General features: G+C 44.3%; 1 protein-coding gene across 1 annotated transcript in view; it reads left to right on the top strand.

Annotated features, from left to right (window-relative positions):
• The window catches only part of MDGA2 (MAM domain containing glycosylphosphatidylinositol anchor 2), a 683,176-nt gene that overhangs the window by 567,410 nt on the left and 94,342 nt on the right, over positions 1-21,424 (top strand). Inside the window, exon 10 of the mRNA XM_074998506.1 lies at positions 4,991-5,139. Within this exon, the coding sequence (XP_074854607.1) occupies positions 4,991-5,139 (149 nt within the window). The remainder of the gene's footprint in view (positions 1-4,990; positions 5,140-21,424) is intronic.

Raw genomic sequence — 21,424 nt, 5'->3', positions numbered from 1 at the left:
TAACACAATGCAGCTGATGTTCTGGCCAGTAGCCCTACCCCAGGAATGTGTGTTTTAATTTTTGAAAGAGGTTGAGAAATCAGAGGCCTTATAAATCAGAGGTAATTGCATCTCACAAGAACATTGGACAATATTGGAGGCCCTGCAGATTCCATGTACCCTGAGGCTGTGGACCCCAGACTGCAGAACACCCAAGAGTGTCCAGAATAACGTATCCTGCAGCTGAAGTAGGAGGGGTGCAAAACGTACATGATCACTTGAGATCACCCCAACAGGAGCCCCAGCAGCAGAAGAAGGGAGATTATTTCCAAGAAGGAAATGGGGCAAGTCAGGACTGATCCTCCCTGGAGTCCCCAGTCAAGCCCCACTTACCAGTGAATACAGACCCCTTCTAGCTCAGTGGCCCACACAAGCGTAGACTGAGCAACACCCAGACAAGCATAGATTGAGCAACCCCCACTTAACACAGGAGAATGCCTGGCTGTGTTTGTATGAAGCCTCAGAACAGGTGGGTGAGCTAGGTCTTCACAACAGGGATCGGTTGCCTTCCTTTGCACTGCTGCAACCTGACATTTGGGCATTATTTGGCCAGAGGTCATTGCTACAGCTGTTGGAACATTTATCTCCAGTCTCTATATATTTCCATGTGGAGTCTTTGCTGAATAGCACCAGGAGCTGGAAGCAGCACTCTTGCAATGTTGCAGATTTGCATTTATAGTGCACCTGTCTGAGCTCAAAATGAATGACTTCCATGAGGTCTTAGATCTCCAGGGCCCAAGTGAACCATTTACATAACCAAAACAAAAAACAGTCAAGTAGCACTTTAAAGACTAGCAAAATGGTTTGACTGTTTTTTGTTTTGATAGTGAATAGACTAGCACGGCTTCCTCTTTGTTACCATCTACATAACCAATCATTTTTAATTTTTCAGAGGTGGTAGCTGGTTTTGGTGAATTGCAAAACAATATCCAGCTTTCTGGCGCTACTATGTTTTGCAAATCAGATGTTTAATTTGTGGTCAAAATTTCATGACTAAAAGAAAGCTTATGTGTGAAAGCGGGGTTGGAGTTATGCAAGCCATCATGATTCTTTGTTCAATTAGAGAAGGTTCCTGTTCTACAAGTATGCATGTCATGACAAAGTTTGATAATGTCGCCATTCTGTAGGCTGTTAGAGATGCCGTTACGGTCATCGGCTGTAGACTGGGGAAAATTATTTGCATCAACAAAATCTTACCAATAAAGTTAGACACAGGAAAGGTACTTCAATTCCTGTTTGACTTTTTTTCTCAGAAAGATAAAGATGAGTGTTTAAAAATTAAAAGTAATAAAAGGTCTTTATGCCTCAAATATATTTGTCTATCCCAGGCGTCACATGGCACGGACAGAATGGAATGTTACAGATATGGGATTTTTCTAAGAGTTAGTTCTAAACTTTTCCTCCAGCATGTATTTGTGACAGCAATAATATCCACAGCCCAGGGTCTTTCCTTAAGCAGCAAGGACTGACTGGGGATCATGGCTCTCACCGTCACCTTAGGGGCTCATTAATCCTCAGGAAATGCCGTGAGCCGTCATTGTTACAGCTGAAATAAATGTCAAGCTTATATGTTTTGCAAAGCATAGTTTGGACCAAGAGATTTTGTCTTTTTCTCATTATATTTTTTATCTTGTATTCCATTTCATTTTTCCCCACCTTAATTGCTGTGCATATGAGTGATGGCCATCTGTATATATGGGCACTGTGTTTGTGGGTGGCGTGGCGGGGTGGGGTGGAGTGGCCACCCCACTACCCAGAAGGGGAGGATCCCTTCCAGTGGCCATTTTGTATGAAGCCTGGCCCCTCCCAGTCACCTGACTGGAAACCAGGAGGTGGGGCCAGGCCTAGAAAAGCCCAGGCTGAGGACTCATTCTGTGCTGAGCCTACAGCGGAGCCGGAGGACGGCTCTGGGCTCCCTGCCTGGGAGGCTGAGGTCTCGGCCCAGGTTGAGCCTCCAGAGGAGCCAGCCAGTGGTTCTGTGCTCCCTGCCTGGCAGCCTGAGGACTCTGCCAGGGCCCAGCCTCCAAGGGAGCCAGAGCACAGTTCTGGGCTCCCAGCCTGGGAGGCTGAGTGAGGCTGAGGCCTGGGTTGGGCTGCCTGCCTGCCTGCCTGAAGAAGACCAGCTGGAGCCTGAAGGACAACCGGAGTACCCGCCTCAGCCTGCACTGCGAGCCAGCCTGAGGCAGCGGAATCAATAAGCAGCATAGGCCTGGACTTGGGCAACCTGGACTCCAGCCAGACCTGAAACCCCGTCAGCCCCAAGACGTAGGACAGACTTTGGGTATGTGGTGGGGGGAGACCAGGAGTGTCCCAGGAGGTAGAGAGGATGCTCATGGTCCAAGAATCAGCATGTTGTGGTCTGGAATCCCCACTGACCCATGCAGCTGGCACTCCTGCTACAACCAGAGCCCTTGGGCCAGGACATGGTGAAGTGGATGAGCCCGCATCCCCCCTTCCACCCACTTCCCGCGTGGCAGTCCCTCCTCCGGAGCTGCTGTTGTGTTGCCCTGCCCTGCACCAGGGCTTGGGCTCTTTGTGATATGTGCCACCCAGCCCTGAGCTAGGGCCGGGAGCCATCTGAAGACTGTGGGTTTGCTATCACACTGACCTAGGGCTAGGCCCTGAGGTGAGAGCTAATGTTCCCCAGAACTCACTGGAAGGAAGGCTGGGGGCTTAGAACCGTTGCCTCTCACCCACCCGAGCCAAGGTGGGATCCCCCTGAACTAGGGACTTGGGGGTTGCTTTGTACTCACGGCAGTGGGGCAGGGTGGCTGCCCACTGACTCGGAAGGGGAGGAGCTTTCCAGGAGCCTGAACCGGCCACGGTGGTAATGAAGCCAAAGACCCTCTCTACATAAAGCACAAGCCTCAAACACTTGAGTTAAAGGAGAGCTCCCTTTGCTGTGTTGTACTCCTGGTCTGTGTGTCGGTTACGTAGTTGCAAGAGACAACTGCTAGAAAGAGGCACCATCGGACATGCAAAGCCAGCGTCTTCCCGTTGTTCTAGTGCCTTCAGTCCTTAGTTTATTTTGATTTCTTCCAGTGACAGATGCAGAAGAAAAAGGTCCGGGTAAAAGAACTGCAGTTAGTGTTTTAGCAAATAAGAGCCTCATATAGCTTCCCTTGGAGCAAGTGGGAGAATTTCTCTTGGTTTTAGTGGGACAGCATCAAGCTCTGTAAGTAGTTTTGTACCTATGATCCCTCCACTTCATCCTTCACATAATGTAATGTAACTGGTGGCTCTGAGCCTGTGTTTAACACAGCAGAGCTGATCTCTCTTTGCCAGAGTATTATCTCACAGCTGGGACCTCTTAATCCATTGCTTATACCAGTGATACACTGTGAAAATGCCTGACCCTCAAACTCCATTTGGTTATGCTGTCTGCAGGGAGATTTCTGAATGCTCCCACCCTGGCTATCTCCTTTAGTCTATCTGGAGCCACAGGCTAGCATGCTGGGTTAGTCTCTGTGCTGCACGTGATTAGTGCTAAGGGTCCGTTCTGTATAATTGGTGACTCTGTTTCAGTTGTGAACTTAGTCTTGAGTCTCCCCTTCCCCAGATGGACCAACACCAAGTCAATCTGCCTGAAGTGTTACACATGTTGAGTGACAATTTTGCCCCACTAAAATACATGTTAAAACATGGATTGACTTCAGAGGGACTGGGCTATCACCCATGATCTTCTACCAGATTATAATTCCATTCAGTGTCCATAATGTTTGTGGGTAATTAGACAAAGTTAATGTTAAAAATACTTGAATGGGCACATTGTAATCTCTGGGAGGACTGATACAGGTGCTACAATATGCACGGCTGAAATCTCCAGCATGTTGATGGATTTGAACCCAGAAGGGAGATCTGGGTAATAGAAGTTGGAAACAAGGCCTAGAAAAGTCAGACCTACAACAGGGTTTCTAAGAGCACAAGGTCGCCAAGGACCAATAATTCTCATGGCATGTTTTGGGGTCCCTTACCTTCTCCGAGCTCCACAAGGCACCAGTGGAGATTTTAAACCTAACAATGACATTTCCTACTACTATATCATGACCACCAAATACATTCAGTCTTTCCTAGACTTTCTCCAGTGAGTTCTAACTATAAGCAAAGCTTCTCATTCTTCATTGAGAACATAATTTGCAGGTGAAGGTGTTAATGACATTTCTGTAGTTGAGTCAAGAAATACATTGCAGTCAAATATACCTCAAATATAGTTTCATCATCATATTTAGAGCAAATCACATTAGGTTGTTCCTAATTTAAGGAAGAAAAATTCATGAATATAGATTTCAAATGTCACTTAGAACTCTGTGTTTTGTCCAGTATTTGCATCTGTGTATAAATAATGTGTTATGGATATAACTTTGCATATGTAGGACTAGGACTGCAGTACGGATTAGATGTATCTGAAAAGTGTACGTGTTGAGGTATAACTCTCAGTGTGCAAATTGTTTGGAAAGAAGATGTGTATTAATGTAATTTTTATGCTGAGGGAGAAGGAGTGATGAAAGAATCACTGAAATCTCCCCATTGTATTTCCAAATTGATCTACAGGATGTCATTTGGAATTGATTGTGTTAATTGTGGCAGCTATGGTTAACATATTTGCTCTACCAAAGAATCTGGGGGCGTGATAATCTGCATATCCAATACTGGTCACATCAGCCATGCAGGACTTGCTTGTGGAAGTTCCATTTATTTAGCAGACCTGTTTTCCCCTTAACCAAGAATGACTCTTAAGAATGATTTAAGAACAAAGGAGAAATGAACACTCTGGGCGCATTTTTTCTCAAAGGGTGAAAAAATTCATGAAAGATTGGGATGTGCTTTTGAAGCCATGCAGCAAAATGACCCTGTAGCCCAGGAGGAGGAAGATTGCGGATGACAATTTAATGCATTATTTTGAGTTGTTTTCGTTTACCATGCCCTGTTTTTGTGTGTCTGTGTTCTGCAGGCAAGGCCTATGCCCCAGAATTCTACTACGACACCTACAGCCCCCTCTGGCAGAACAGACCCCGAGTTTACTCCTACAGTCTGCAGTGGACTCAAATGAACCCAGATGCTGTGGACCGCATCCTTGCCTACCGTTTAGGGATTAGACAGGTGAGGCTATAATGTGCTGTACACAACAGGTGCCTGTTTGCCGTTCTGCCTTGTGTGAGAACTGTCCTGCCCTTTGTTTTCTTCTCATCTTATGTGAATCTCACAGTTTGTATTTACGCCTCCTTGAAGATTTGTTGCTGTTCCACAAAGTCAGTCCTGAACCACTTAGAAATCCTTGAAGGTAATTTGCACTTATCCAGTGAGAGTGCATAGAGATTAAAGAGGCATTCCTCAAGGGTTTAGAGGAGATTCAGCTTGAGGAATGCTAGAAAGATTACCTGAAAGAAATTTGCAGTGACATTAAACTTTTTATATGTAACCAGATATCTATGTTGTTTGCTATGACTCAGATAAAGATAGGCATATATAGAAAGGGTTATACAGGTTAAATCTCTATGATCTGACTCTGTCTTATCTGTCAACATCCGTAATTTGGCATGATTTTAGTTAGCTGGACAACCTTTTATGGGTGTGGCCAAGTTTCCTGTGGTACCATAAAGTTTGATTACAGCTCCCTGAGGTCTCCCAACAGAACTCTGTATCTTCTGCTGACAGATCTCTTCAGTCTAGACGTAGCCTGAGTATTCTGTGCTGTTATTTAGGTGTAGTTTACTCCTAAATATCTCCTGAGGCTATGACTGCACTACACATAAAAGCTGACCACCAGTACGCAATTTTAGCTACGCCAATTTCATAACTAAAATTGACCTATCGGCAGTCAGCTTATATCTGTCTACATGGAGGAGGGTTGACAGGAGCATTTCTCACATCAACCTTCCTTAGTCCTCACCTCTTGTGAGGAGTTCTGGGGTCGACTTTGGCCCTGGTAGCACTGTTTTTGTGTGTATGCAAAATGAAACCCTGGAAAATTGACGCCGAGTAGGTCAATCTTCCATGGTCGTGTAGCTGTAGTCTAAGAGACCAGTAAACAATGGAAGTGTTGGTAATGCTGCTAGACAATATTGGCCTCCCATAGTCCAGCAAATACTCTCATCCATCATCTGCCAGGTCCCAAAAGTACCAGATTAGAGAGACTTGACCTGTATCTTTCCTACACAGATATTTGAGACCTTGGATATCTTACTTAAACCTATTTACATATACAGTCCTTGTGACTTTTGCATTTCAGAACAGTACTGATATAGTAAATGGTGGACACTACCAACCCATCTGCTGAAGAAATATTACATTAATATACAAAAGCTAGCAGTCAGAATGAGCCTATCATTGGGAATATTTTAAAGCCATATCTGCTATCTTCTAATGCAGTAATTCCAATAATCCCACTAGCAGAACAAACCTGCACATTGCTAAACTTTGATTAATGCTTACTGCCTCCTCTACTTCCAGCCATAGCATCTAGGTAAACATGAATATTTGTTTGTACTTCTGGACTGATCTCCCTATGCCTGACCTAAACCTTGGAAGTATGTACTCTAAATTACAGTATATTATTGCTAAAGTGTATTGTCTTGTCTGGATTCTGGACTAACTGTATTTGCTGAACCCTGCAACTGTACAACAGAATGGTCATCATATGAGCTGAGGACACATTGTAAAGGGGAAGATGCATGATTCCAAAACATTCTTATGGTGTGGTTTCTTCCTCAGCCACTAACACTTTCCCAGTCCAAGTTTTACCCACTGCTGTCAGGGAGACAATGTGTACAGGGAAGGCAGACTGTATCTTCCCTTATGAATGCATGTGTCACACTTGTGATGCTTCCAGACCTTACCAAGTCAAGCCGTAAGTGCCCTGAATGCAAACTTACATTCCAGTTCCCTGCATGATTAAGGCTGTGAGGTTTCTGGTTCAAATGTGGCAGGTATGGTTTGTTAAAAGGGTGGTTTCGATACGATGCAGCCTGCCTTCCGATGTAGGGCAGCAGCACAGAAAAGATTCTGTGTGACGCGCTGGGAGAGGGTCCAAGCCAAATGTAAATAAATGGCGTGCTCCCATGAGTGAGTGATTTTGTGACATGGTGCACGCCTTCACAGAACCACTAAAAATTGCAACAGTAGAAGCTATGGTTGTATCTTAGAAGTTGGAGTTTCCACAACAAAACTGTGGCACATGATTCTTTACAGCCTTACACATGGTGGGCTGCTGGATCTGTTCTCATCTGTTGTACATCAAGTGGTTTTACGAGTATCAGCAGTTCATATCTTTTTTAAAAGGGTTTGCCACTAACTAGAAGGGCTAATTATATTGTGTCTATGACAACAAGTTTGTATTTAGGACTATGGCTCAACAACCGTGGATGATTCTTGTAAAATTAGAAATTATTTCTTTGGGTATTAATATCTTGCAGCTCTTTTACTAGGCAGGGCTTTAGATGTGCTAAAACATGTCTACAAAGTGTGTAACTGTGTTTCCTACAATGATGAATCAATGTATTGTGCTGTCATGAGTGTACGGCTGTTTTGTGTTGGGCCTAGAATAAGCCTGAATGGCTTTGGCATAGTGACTGTCACACTCCATAGCCTGGTGGTTAGGGTAGTGGTCTGAGAAATGGGAGACCCAGCCTATAGTCCATGTTTGCCTGATCCAAAAAGGTTATGGTTAAAGCACCAGACCATGACTCAGGATATCTGGGTTCAGTCCCCTGCTATGTGGTCTAGTGGTTACAGCACTGGGACTGGGACTCAGGAGACTGAGGCCAGGTCTAGTCTCCGTTCTATCATTTGCCTGCTCAGTGGCTTTGGGCCTGTCCCATTCCCCTCTGTAAAGTTCGGATGGTGGTACCGATCTCCTTGGCAGAGCGTTGTGAGATCTGCTGCTGAAAAACACTATAAAGACCTATGCTACTTGATTGCTTTTTGTTTTGATAGTGTATAGACTAGCACGGCTTCCTTTCTGTTACTATAAAGACCTAAGTACTATCCCTAATAAATGGTTTGGATTAATTAGTTAGATCTGAAAGAAAGTCAGCCTCCAATGCTGGGGGGAATTCCTAATGCAGCCTGCTTTTGAAGCCCAGGGCTTTTCTTTCTGTCAGATCCCATCTTTACTTGAACTTCAAATAGCAATTTCTATATCCTCAAACTCCTAGAGGCACAGAAGTACAGGGAACAGCAGGAGACATTCTACAGGTTGAACGTCTCTTGTCTGGCATTCTCAGGACCTGTCCGGTGATGAACCAGAGAATTTGTTGGGCCAGGGGAGGGTAATATTGTCTAGCAGCATTGCCAAAATTTCCGCTGCTTACTGGGCTCTTAGAAGACAGTTGGGGTAAATTAGAGCTAAATAATAGCACAGAACACAGAGAGACGGGACTGGTGACTGTGAACACCCATGGTAAGTGGAGACCTGGTTAACTAACATCATACTGGACCACTTATGTAGCCACACCAGAGAGCACTGGACTAGAGAGGTTCAATTAGTGTAATCCAAGGAAAGTTATAGTGGGATGGCCTTTAGCTAACAGTTCCTTTCAGGAGAGAGTGCATCCTGTTCTGGTGCTAATGGAAATGCGATTCCACTGGCTTCCATAGCTGTTGGCTCTGTATCTAAATTAGCCTCACTGGGAGCAGTGACCATGTCTGTGTCTGTTTGGCACCTGGCACAGTAGGGCTGTGATGCCAATTGGATCCTTTCAGTGCGACTATAATGCTAATAATCATATATTCCAGAAGCCTCCTGGCTGGTAAAAGGCAAATCTTTAGTGGGAGTAACGCAAGTGGTGGAGCAGGTTGATTACATCTTTCTGGAGCTACAATTACTGTCTGCTAATAAAGCAAAGAAAGACAAAGGTTTTCCTTTTATTCTGTGTAAGTGGGCCTGTGATCCTAAACGTGTAATTTATATCTGAGAAATTACCCGCTACCTTTCATTCTTTATGTTAAGACCTTCCAGCTGACGCTGGTAAATTGACTCTTCTACCACAAGGAAATGCTGTAGGACATGCTAAGTGTTATGTGTTTAAAATAAAAAAGGCCTCCAGGGTAGGCTTGGGAAGCAAATCAAAGTATGTTTGTAAAGCTAAAGAGACTTTTTCAGGGTTGGAATGTTAATAAGGGGGAATTTGCTTACCTTGGCAGTTACAGTCCATGCATGCTGAAAGCCATGCATGGGGATTTCAGCTAATTCAACAATTCACTGGCATTCAATTCATTCCCTTCAGGTTTTGAAAGGGTTCCTCACCATTCCCTCATAGCTAAAGATAATTGTATATATATTTCTTCTAAACAAAGTTGGTTCTGATTAGCAATGAAAGAGACTGGTTACTTTCATTTTTGCACCTAGTTTTTATTCTGTTTTCTTTGATTCTGGAGCATTAGCTGTTAGGGACAGACTGATAACATATTTAGTTGTCTAATGATACAGACCAGACAGCTGCCTATTTTGATTTTCCAAAGTGCCAGAGCAGGTGAGGTTTGTTTGAGGTAATACCTATGGAAGGACAATGTGAGGTGGGTGCCTAACTCAGTCAGACATTTTTGACAATCCCAGCTGACACCTGTCTGCATTATTAGGCACCCAAAAGCCATTGCTAATCAGGCCGAAAGCTCCAAAAATTGATTACATTGCCAAGTCCAAGGTGAATTTTGGAATGAATTGTGATGCTAGTGCTATTTATTTGAGGACTTTTAGCCTTACTTACCCATTCCATTTTAATTAATGCTCATTACCTTTCATTGGGTCTTAAATTAGTAGACCCTTTCATCGTATTCCAGTGTCAATATGTTACCTCAACATACTCAAAATATTTTCCCTTTATCTAACTGGGGCTATATTTAAATTTTGTGTGAGCCATTCACATGTGTTTTTATAAGATTTTGCCTGAAACAAGGTGATAATTAGAGTTTTGATTCTCTTTGCTAACAGTAGTTTGCCCTTTGAAACATTTGTATTCAGAGCCTTTACTCTGTAATATGCCTTTTTTTTTCTTTTATTTTTTTTTTTTTGTTACCATAGGGAACAGAGCTATTTTTTTTTTGGTGGCTGTAGGTTGATCAAATTCAACTATAAATAACAAAAAATCTATGTGTACAGGAGTTTTCCTGTTTGCAGCAGTAGCCATCATTTGTTCTATAAGTAAATAGCACCCTTCTGTTCAGGGTTTCACCAACTCTTCCCTATAAATGTGAGAATCCTCTGGCCTTCCCTTCACACACATAAATATGTTTATTATTACTATTAGATAGAGATAATATCTCTCCCTAGTACCCCTCCCCCCATGCATCCCAACAGTGTTGTGAATAATTTCAAATACATGTTTCATGAATGTAAACTATCAACTTTAACAAGTATTGTGGAAGTGGAATATATCAAGGTGCTACAGGACCTCTCAGGGAATACAAGATCACTGAAGAGAAGCTAAATGAATTCTTTGGGTGGGGCTTCATTACAGAGCATGTGATGGAAATTCCCAAACTTGAGGAATTCTTTTTCTGTGACAAATCTGACAAACTGTACTAGTTTAAGGTGTCATTAGAGGAAGCTTTAGAATAAAATCATAAATTAAATGGGAATAAGTGCCCTGGACAAGTGGTAGAAACCCAAGGGTTCTGAAGGGACTCAGTGGTGAAATTGCATTACTGCTACATTAAATTAGTTTCTCTACCAGATGCTCAAAGTATAGCTGATGTGCTGCCAATGTTTTTAAAAGCTCCATTGACCTTGGTAATTACAGGTTGGGAAGCCTAACTTTAGTACCAGGCAAATTGATAGTAAAGGATGGAATTGTCAGAGTCACAGGAGAAAATGATCTGTTGGGCAAGAGTCAACACAGCTTTTGTAAGGGCAAATCATGCCTCACCAATCTGTTAGAATATTTGAGAGTATGAACAAACAGGTGGACAAGATTACTCAAGGTAGTCAAGCAATACCCTCCGGGAAGCATAAAACCTACTATAAATACAAACTGATGCCTCTCCATAGATAACCATCATCTAGTTGTGGAGTGGCTGGTGTGTTTCAAGGACCCTGAGAGTGATGCTACCAGGAATCATGTACTACTTTAGGGATTCAATGGGTGTGGATTACGTGAGAGTTTCAGAAAGCCTTTGATTAGTTCCATCATCAAAGGCTCTTAAGCAAAATAAGCAATCATGTTGTAAGAGGAAAGACCCTCTCATGTGTCAGTAACTGGTAAGAAGACAGGTGACAAATATGAATAAATGGTCAGTTTTCAGAAGAGTAGTTGTAGTAGTAGTAATAGTAAGCCTCTTCCACTCCTATATCTTGGAGCATAGGCCACTGACAGTCATTTGCCAGTGCTCCTGTTCTGGGTGAATTTTCTCAGTTCTGACTAGGTGCATCACATCTTTTTAGTGTCTGCCTTCAGATCTCTGCTCCAAGTGTTTCTTGGGCATCCTATTTTCCTTTTTCCTTGTGTGTTCCAACTTAAGGCTTGTCTTGTAATGTTGCTGGTTAGTTTTCTAAGGGTATGTCCAATCCATCACCATCTTCTCTTCTTGATTTCTTCTTCAGGAGGAAGTTGGTGAGTCCATTGCCACAGATCTTGATGGTTAAATAGCAGCATCTCCTAGGAATCTGTAGTGGGACCAATGTCGTTCAACGTATTCATAAATAGTCTGGGAACACAGATAAGCCGTTAAGTGGAAAAAACTGATTGATGATACAAAAAGTACTCATGATAATCAAGTCCAAAGCTGACTGTGATGAGTCATGAAAGGGATCTCAGAAAAGCAGTGACAAGGCAACAAAATGGCAGCTGAAATTCATTGTTGATAAAGGCAAAGTAATACCCTCTGCAAATCTGAATCCCCAATATACATACAAAATGGTGCTTCTCCATGGATCACCAGCTTGTGCCACGGGACAAGCTGGTGTGTTTCAATGAACCTGAAGCTATGTCTACACTGGAGAGTTTTGTTGACAAAACTCTGATTTTTGTCAACAAAACTTGTAGAGCGTCCACACTAAAAATGCTTTCTGTCGGCAGCAAATTGACAGAACGCTGTACTACTGTTGACATACATCTTCCTCGCCCCCATGAGGCAGAATGTATTGACAAAAAGCAGTGTAGTGTAGATGCTCTGGGGGGCCCTCTATTGACAGAAAGGGCTGCTAGGACTACATCTACCTGGGCAGCCTCTGCCGACAAAACTGGGCTTTTGTCGACAAAACCCGCAGAGCGCCAGCACAGTTAATAACAAGAAGTCTTGTGGCACCTTATAGACTAACAGATATTTTGGATCATAAGCTTTCGTGGGCAAAGACCCGCTTCATCAGATGCTACCTCCCTGATATTTCTAACACAGTTAATGTGCTCTGTCAAGAGTTTGTCAACAAAACTCAGCTGTTCAACCGGCAGTGTTACACCTCTCCTGGATCAGGTATATAATGCCTCTGTCAACAGTGTTTTGTCAACAGAGTGCCCATGTCGACACTTCTGTCAACCGACAGGGCTTCCAGTTCCTGAGCAGCCCTGTTTGCAGAGCTTCCAGTCAGCCACTATGTCGAGAGACGGCAGGGAAGTCTGGCTACTCTCTGTCGACAGAGTGGCTTGCTCTTTTGAGCCGCTTTTATGTGTAGACGCACGCTGTCAGTAGAGGTGCTGACGAGGTTTCTCTTCGACAGTGACCTCTGTTGGCAGAGGCTGCCCATATAGACGTAGCACAGGTCACCGGATAGCACTGTCTGCTGTTCTTTTGGTTGACTGTTCTGTTGAGAGAGCAGAGAGGCAGTCCAGCCACGCTCTGTCAACAGCAGATCAACAGAGTGATCTGCGTTCGTCTCTGGCCACGATCTGTAGACAGAGTTTTGTTGGAAGATATCTTCTGACAGTACTTTCTGTTGACCAATTGCTGTAGTGTAGACATCACTCTCAGGCGATGTTGCCTGGAGTCATGTACTCTGTTAAGGTCACCCATGGCAGAATGGTCAAGGGCGAGATTCCAAAGTGCGATCCAAGAAGTCCTCAACAGCAAAGCAGACAGAAGATAGCTGCACAATTGAGGATAAACTGTTGTGTAATATTATAACAGCTGTGCAGGCAGAGGAAGGCTGCAACTGATAGAGGATTTCCAATTGTTGTGGTGTCCATGCCGTTGGTTTCCAGCCCTCTATCTGTCAAGGACACTATGGGGACTGTTGTGCACCAATCTCCCTGCTTTGAAAGAAGTCCCCCATAGACATCTTCCAATTATGGGAACAATCTGAGAACAAGAAGCACAGGAGTAAGGAGAGCCTGGCTTTCAGTCAAGATCAGCTTCCTGCTGTACCCAGAAACATCTGTTCTTACCATAATAAAACTGTTGGTTCAAGGATAGGCTTTATCAGCCGTCTGAGGATTGAAAACTCCCATGGAAGATGGTCACACTTGGCAACGAGTGATTGCTATCACAAAATGACAGAGTTAAAATTAACGTTTACCACTCAATAAAGAGACCTGGGCAATATTGTGGATAGTACTCTGAATGTACCCACCCAATGTGCAGTGAGAGTCCAAAAGGTAACAGAATGATGGGAACCATTAGGAACGGGAAAGAAAATATATCAGTAAATATATTAATGCAAGCATGTAAATCTATCATATGCCTGCACCTTGAATACTGCCATGCAGTTCTGGCTGGTTCATCTCAGAAAGATATATTAGAGATGGAAGAGCTGCAGAGAAGGGCAATAAAAGTGATTAATGGCATGGAACAACTTCCATGTGAGAAATTAAAAAGACCGGGACTGTCTAGCTTGGAAGAGAAATTACTAAGGGGGGATAAGAGAGCAGTCTATAAAATCAAGAGTTTGAAAATGGAGGGAAGGTAAATAAAGAAGTGCTATTTACACTTTTCCCTAATACAAGAACCAGTGGGTCACTCAAGAGATTAATAGACAACAGGACAAAAGGACATAATTCTTCACAACATACACTGTCAACTTTGGAACTGGTTGTCAGAGGAATGTTGTGGAAGCCAAATATATAAATACCCTTATGGAGGATAGATCCATCAATGGCTGTTAGCCAGAATGGTAAGGAATGCAGATCCATGCTCTGGGTGTCCCTAAACCTCTGCCTCTCAAACACCTGGCACTGGCCGCTGTCAGAAGATAGAATGCTGGGCTAGATGGACCAATGGACTGAGCCAGTATAACCATTATTATAGTCTAAGTATTTCTGCATCCAGCTGGCCTGATTCTCCTCTCACTTTGTAACAGGGTATACCAGACCTCTCAGGACTGCAAAGGGAACCCATCTGGTAAGTGGTCTCAGGAAAGCAGTTAGAGCATCGTGTTGCTGACTTTGGTTTTAGCCCCTGAGTCTGATCTTTCTTGAATAGGGGGATCTGGAACATCCCTCAAAAGTTGGGAGGAACCAGGCTGCTCCCTGATGCTTCCAGCCAATCTCTGTCTCGCAGAGCTAGGAGAGCAAGGCAAGCTGAGAAATGTAGTCCCCAGGGAAGCCAGGCTCTTGTCCTGTGCTGGAGCAAGACATGCTGGGAGACAGAGAAGAGTAAGGGAAAACATAACCTCAGATGGAGAGAGACATGTGGGAAGAAGTCAGTTCCCCTGCTCACTCCCGAAAAGAGCAGAGCAGGTAGGTTTGTTTAGCTGTGTCTAATTTATTTGGGAAGACTTTATTAATCTGGCTATTTTGGTAAGGCTTAGATAAAGAATCCAGATGGGGAACTGATGAGTCCTCAGTGCCAACCTGCTTTGTGTGATCTGCATTGTACGAAGGAAGGAGAAGGCTTCATTGGCAGGTTGAAGGATAAGCCTGGGAAATGGCCCAGAGACAGGATAACACACAAGGAAGCCCCTAGAAACGTAAAACTGGACATGGAATGCCACAGGAAGAGAGGTTCTCCTGTGGTGCTTGCACATCCTGCAAAAGTGTAAGTGGAACCCAGATGGGTTCCTAGATCATTTTATGGACCAGAAGACCATCTTTTCTTCAGTTTGCTGTTATAGAGGACGAGCAGATTTGCCCGACGTTTCTTGGGTCTTTAAGCGACGTGATGTTTTTGGAGGGGGTTTTTTGAGTAAAAAGTAAATGTACCCTGGTGCGCCAGCTGCATGGGGGGGCAGGCTCCGGGGGCCAGTCCTGGCCAGCAGAGGACTCCCACACAAACTCTACAAACTGCCCATGGTGTGGGAGAGGCTCTGGGGCTGGCCTCTCCCTGTAGAGGTCCCCCAACCTACAGGCTGTCTTGTGGCAGGGGGCAAAGATCTGAGGACCTGCCCCATCCTCCAGCAGCCCCTTCCTCCAGCATGCAGCCTTTCCACAGGGGTTGGGATCAAGGCTCCAGGGTCTGGTCCCAGTCAGCGGCTGCACCCCATGCACATCCTCCCACAACCTGCAGCCTCTCCTCAGGGGTCATCTCCTGGATGGGGCTATGCTGTGCTTCGCAGCCTCTGTGGTGGTTCCAGGAGGTGCAGGACAGCGGGGCCAGTGGATGGGCATCTCCCTGCCCCATCCAAAACTGTTTGTGGTGGGGAGCTGCTTGTCTGGTCCAGCGGCCACCGATATGCAGAGACCCGTCGCCTGCTGGTGAGGCTTACCCCAGTGGTCACGGAGTGCCCATGTAGACACTTCTGTCATGTCATGTGTTCCACTCTGTAACTGCCCCCTCCCTTTCCGTGTTCTAGAAAATATCCTCATTCCAGGCACTTCCCATGTTCCTGACAAAACCAAACTCTGACCTTGATTTAAGTTAGAGTAAGAGGAAACTACATTCCAATTATGGTGGTCTTAATGCTGACTGATCAGTTCTTGAACAAATGGACTCACAGATGCAGAGACAGAGGGGTTAACTGACAGGCAGATTCACAAGCTCATAGATATATAGATATTGCTTTAAAATTAAAAGACTTCTGCATGGCTTTGTTTGAGAAAGTAGCAGCTTTTAGTCTTGTTTTTTAAAAAAATTCATAAAGTGTTATGAAACACCAGTGGTAGTTTACTGGCTAGATAGGAAGGTTAATGCCCCTGTATGATTAGGTAATGGATGATGCATTTATCCGATTAGCCAAAAGGTTGTTTCATTAATAGCAGTGAAATCAGAGACTTTCTATATAGAACTCATACATTGTTGTTTCATTCTGGGAAAAATCCAGGGAGAATTTTTGAGAATGTACAATATATGGCATGTTCATACCTGCTGAGTTCTTCTGTGCAATTTTAAAGCAGCTGAAGAAAGATGAAATACAATCTTGATGTCTTAATTCAATTTTCAACAAATGTTTGCTTTCCCCTCAACATTTTGTGCATTTCACACATAGTTGTAGAAGGTAGTGCATAGTACAAATGTAACAGTTCAGTTCTTAAATATATACAGAATGTGATGGTAAAGGATTACAGATGTTTTCTTTATTAAAAAGAAACTGCTGTTGCAAAATTGTCCTTTGATTACAGAGCCCCAGAATGCAACTGGGGTGTCTCAGCCAATCCAAGTGCAGGAACACTGCAGAGTTACAGGCACATGGTTGTACAGCTTTCCTCATCAGACAGGCTCAAACATTCGGAATTTGAAAAATGTGTGCTGGAAGCACAGCAGAAGGTGATTGTGAAGTCCCAGCAGTGCATTGGGTGGGGACCGCAATGCCGGGGAGAGAGCTGACGGATGCCCACTCGCTGTACGTTGAAATGATTATGGAATTACCTGTTCCGTGCCCTTTTATTTGCCTGGTACTCAGCCATTTAACAATAAAACTGTAGCCAAATGAAACCCCATCCTGGGTCTCTTGTCCTGTTTGGAGCCACAACCAGCGGTGGGGAACCTCTGGCCCATGGGCTGGATCGGGCCCGTGGCTTGTCTGGATCCAACCTCTGAGGCTTGGGGCTTGCCCCAACTCTCCCTTGCAACAGCACAAAGAAACACTGGTGCTCCAGCCAAGGAAGGGGCACCGAGGCTGGGGTGCCAGTGCTGGCTGACTCACGCTCAGAGGGTGAGGGGTGAGCCCTGAGTCTTGTGGGTCTGATCAGAGCTAGATATGGGCTATATTTGGCCTGAAGACTCTGCTCAGAAAGGAGAAGGAGGTCACTCTGCCCAGCTCTGCGCACTGCAGGGAGGAGCTCTCTGCAGATATCGCGCACCATCACTCCCACTGATCAGGAATCCTGGCCAATGGGAGAGGTGGTGACAGCAGGGAGCATTTCCCTGCAGCACACAGAGCTGCACAGAGACACCTGTGTCCCCGCAGGAGCTGAGTCAGGTAGGAAACCCCATCCACTGCTCCCTTCCCTCAGGCTCCCACCTCCATGCCACTCCTGCATGCTCCCTCCCTTGCAGAACCCTACCCCAGCCTGCTCCTGCACCCTGCCTTCCACCCCCACTCTGCACCTTCACCCCCATCACACACACTGGCCGCCCCCTCCTGCACACTGAACCCCTCATTTGGCCCCATCTCAGAGTCTCAAGGGGACCCACAAAATCCACTAGTCCCAGGCCCCCAGAATAGCTAATCCAGCCATGGGGGTAAAATCTGAGCCTCAGCACCTCCCCTCAACATGGGGCTGAGACTGAGTGAGTGGGGGTGTGTCTTTTTCCCCCTGCTTCGCAGTTGGGGCCCCCACCTGTGAATGTTTTTTTTTTTTTAAATCCTTCTCACCTGGGGGCCAGGTCAGTTGGGCTATTGGGCAGTTTCTTGCTTCTCACTTGTGTGTGGCCCCCAAATGATTTTTCTGTAGGTCAGTAACACTGACCCAAAAATGCTTTTCCAGGCCTCAAGGGGCTATAGGCATACAGAGAGAAAACTGCCCCCAAAACAAAAGGGATGGAGTTGTGCAGGTGCTGAAAGTGTTATCGTGTAACTAAGTGTGGGTGAGAGTCTACCCTGCATGGCACCTCTTTAAGAGGGGCAGTCAAGAAAGTAGGTGGCAGGGCTGGTTTGAAGCCACTTTTTGTGGTCCCTGACACAAAGTAAATAACCCCGAGGACCAGTCAGATTCCCTGTGCCATCAAAATCTTTGGCTTGTAATTTTCTCATTTAAAATTTAAATATGTTTTTCATTATATCAGTGATAATTTTAGGTGTTTCAATTAAATGACTCTTCAACCTTTGGCCTCTGTGCCAGATGCCAAGACATAGGAAGTTGGTAACAGGAAGCACTCCCAGATGATATCAGTAAAGGGCATGCCAACATTTCACCTTTGGCAAAGGCTGTTCCTGTGGAATATCAGAGGTTTGGGTTTTAGAGACATTACAGGAGAGATGCTTCGAAAAGCTCTCTGGGTTCTGTATTATTAGTTCGGTGTTCAGTGCCTCTGATGTACATTACTCTACTTACACGCAGTTAGGGGCTGGGCTGGGCTGGGCTCCATGCTTGTTTCAAAGAATCCAGTGAGCAAGGAGCCACTCTTTCAAACTGTGTCCAATGGCTTTGTGTTGAAGACTGAAAATAATTAAAGCTGTCAAACTGTTCTACCTTTGATCCTGTGGGGAAATTCAGTTTGCAGCTTCCACTAGTCTACTTCTTTGAAGCCTTCAGCTTTCACATTTGATGGAAAGGAAAAGTTATCTTTTAAAGAGCAAGCTAATCAGTGTAAGAAGTACCTAAAATGTTGTTAGAAGGTGGCAGGAGAAAAATTGTCCTCCTTAACCTCTGATGATAGGACAAGATAGGACAATGGGCTTAAATTGCAGCAAGGAGGTTTAGGTTGGATATTAGGAAAAAGTTTCCTGTTGAGGTGGTTAAGCAGTGGAATAAAATGGCTAGGGAGGTTATGGAATTTCCATTATTGGAGATTTTTAAGAGCAGAATAGACAGGCACCTATCAAGGATGGTCTAGATCATTGGTTCTTAACCCATGCACCCCTGGGGGTGCATGATGCCTTTTCTGGGAGTGCAAGACGTGCCAGATTTTTTTAGATGGTAAATCACTGAAAACACCAATTAAGCACAGGCACGTAGGTACAACTACTTTGTTTCATCAAACCTATGTATTTATTGACATTATGCATTTTTTAACAATTAGTGTAATAGACAAACAAAAAATGTTTTCACGTTTTTAAGCTAATTGTAGTGAAATTATCTCACTGCAAAATACAGCGTACCGCCACGTTGTTGGGTATTTCTTGATGCATGTGCAGATGATGATGTGGCAACGCAGCACCTTTGTTTGAATTCAGTTAGCTGCTAACCGTTAGCATGTCGGTTACAGTTTACTTCCACAGCAAAACTCCATGTACTTGCATGTTTTTATATGCCTACTGTACTAGCATTTGTGCAGAGTAATAACATAAAACCATTTTACATATATTTAATATGCATTAAAAGTGCATATGCCCCCCATCTCCACTTTTGATTTTTGATAAGTGGTACAAGAACATATTGTGAGAACAAAGGGGTGCAGGCTGCAGTATAGGTTAAGAAACACTGGTGTAGGTGATGCCTGGTCCTGCCATGAGGGCAGGGGATGGTCTTGATGATTGCTCAAGGCTCCTTCCAGTCCTAGTATTCTGTGATTCTAAATGAAAGCAGAGTCTACAAGATCAGGTGCAGTACAATAATAGAATCATAGACCTGGAAGAGATCTCGAGACATCATCACATCCAGTGCCCTGCCCTCACAGCAAAATGTCTTGTCTTTCATTAATGGAGACCACATTGCGGGTCCTTTTTTAATTCCTTTAAAACTGTAAGTCTCCATTGTCAGACGTAGATAGTTAACGGAAGTTTATTTGGGAGCATTAGCCATGATTAGAACCTGCTATGTGAAGACTTTTTTCTTTCTGTGGTGGGAGAGGGTGAAAAAGGGGTCAGAATTAGAGAACGTTGCATATTGCAGCTCTCAGCAAGTAGAACAGATGGTTTATTAGTCAACAGGGATACAGTGTAGATCAGACTTGTGAGCACAGGAACCAGAAGCCATCAGTACAATCCATCCCTGAGAAATAGGGCCAAAGGGGACAGAGCCAGACCCTGGGCCCTGGCCCTCCTCCGTGTCCCCCAAACCAGCTGAGAGTGACACACTCCCAGCTGCCAGTCCTAGTCCCAGCCAGGCTACTTCTCCAGCCTTGTTCTGCTTTCTCCTGGGCTCAGGTTGTGAAGGGCCTCAGCCGTTTGGTACGTACAGTTATGTATAGTGCTTAAAGTTAATAACAGGCCAGGGAAAATTACCTGATTCCTACATATCTGAGTATCAGTTGCAAATTAATTTTTGGGCTGAAAAATAGATGCCCATAGAGTTTGTGTGTGCACACACGCACAATAATGCATGTAGTATATTAGGGTATGTCTACACAGCAAAGTTGTGTTGAAATAGCAGCTGCTATTTCAAAATTAGTAAAACCAACTGAATGAGGAATAGTGCCTATTCCGAAACAGGTATTTTGAAATAGGGTCTGCGTAGACAGGGAATAGAACGTATTTCAGAATAAGCCATAGTGTGTCCAATGGTTGTGTTTCAGAACAGGCTCTATTGTGTGTAGATGCTCTATTGCATGATAGCTGAGTGTGATTTTGAAATGCATTTTGTGTGTAGCTGTGAACAAGCTGTTCTGGAATACCTCTTCCAGAACAGCTAGTCCAGGAATAATGCTTCTGTGTAGGCATAGCCTTTAGTGTCCAGAATTCTCCTTCCCCCCGCCTCCACGCCCCCCCCGTCAGCTTTTACATATATTTTTAATATAAGAAAAGGAGATCATAAACCTCAAGTTGCTTTATTTCCTGACCTTAGCTCTTCATAAGGTTCTCTCTGTAGGACCACTATGAGTGTGCTCCTGGCTTCCTTCTCCCACAAGAGACAATCCAAACTTTTTTAATATTTCTGGGCTGGAGCTACTAGGGCCTATCCTCTTGGACTATCATCATGACACCCAAAACAGCTGTGTATCTCTGTTCTTGATACTATTGTTATACTCCCTGGCATAGGAGTAAAAGACAACACTGAGTGATACACAAGGGAGAACTTGGAGATGGAAGAACATGACCTGGAAGAATCACATTAACCAGCCTGTTCAAGGTCAGATTGAAGACAAGGTGGAGAGGAAAGTGTGTCAGATCCCAGCAAATGGTGATAAGGAGTTGAGAAGGATGCCACATTTGATTTAGTGATGGATCTGTAAAATCAAGACAGACAAAAAGAGGTGGAGCCACCCTCTAGTGAAAGAGCTCCCACACAACCAAGAATACCAGCACAATGGATAATGAGATGTGTCATTCTTCTGAACAGGGAATGAGAATGAAAATAATTATATATTTGTCAGCATATTGTGATTTAAATGAAGGTGAATTAGACGAAAGAGTCACTTGAACACACTTCAGACCCAAGTTTCTGGAAACAGAAACCTTTTGCCATCTCACACTACTCAGGCTGGTGTAGAAAAAAGCCATTTAAGCCCAAGGCATTTCCATTTCCTCTGTCACAGAGCATGT

The sequence above is a fragment of the Carettochelys insculpta genome, chromosome 6 (genome assembly GCF_033958435.1).
Source record: "Carettochelys insculpta isolate YL-2023 chromosome 6, ASM3395843v1, whole genome shotgun sequence".
NCBI lineage: Eukaryota > Metazoa > Chordata > Testudines > Carettochelyidae > Carettochelys > Carettochelys insculpta.
This window is presented reverse-complemented; position numbering and strand designations above follow the sequence as displayed.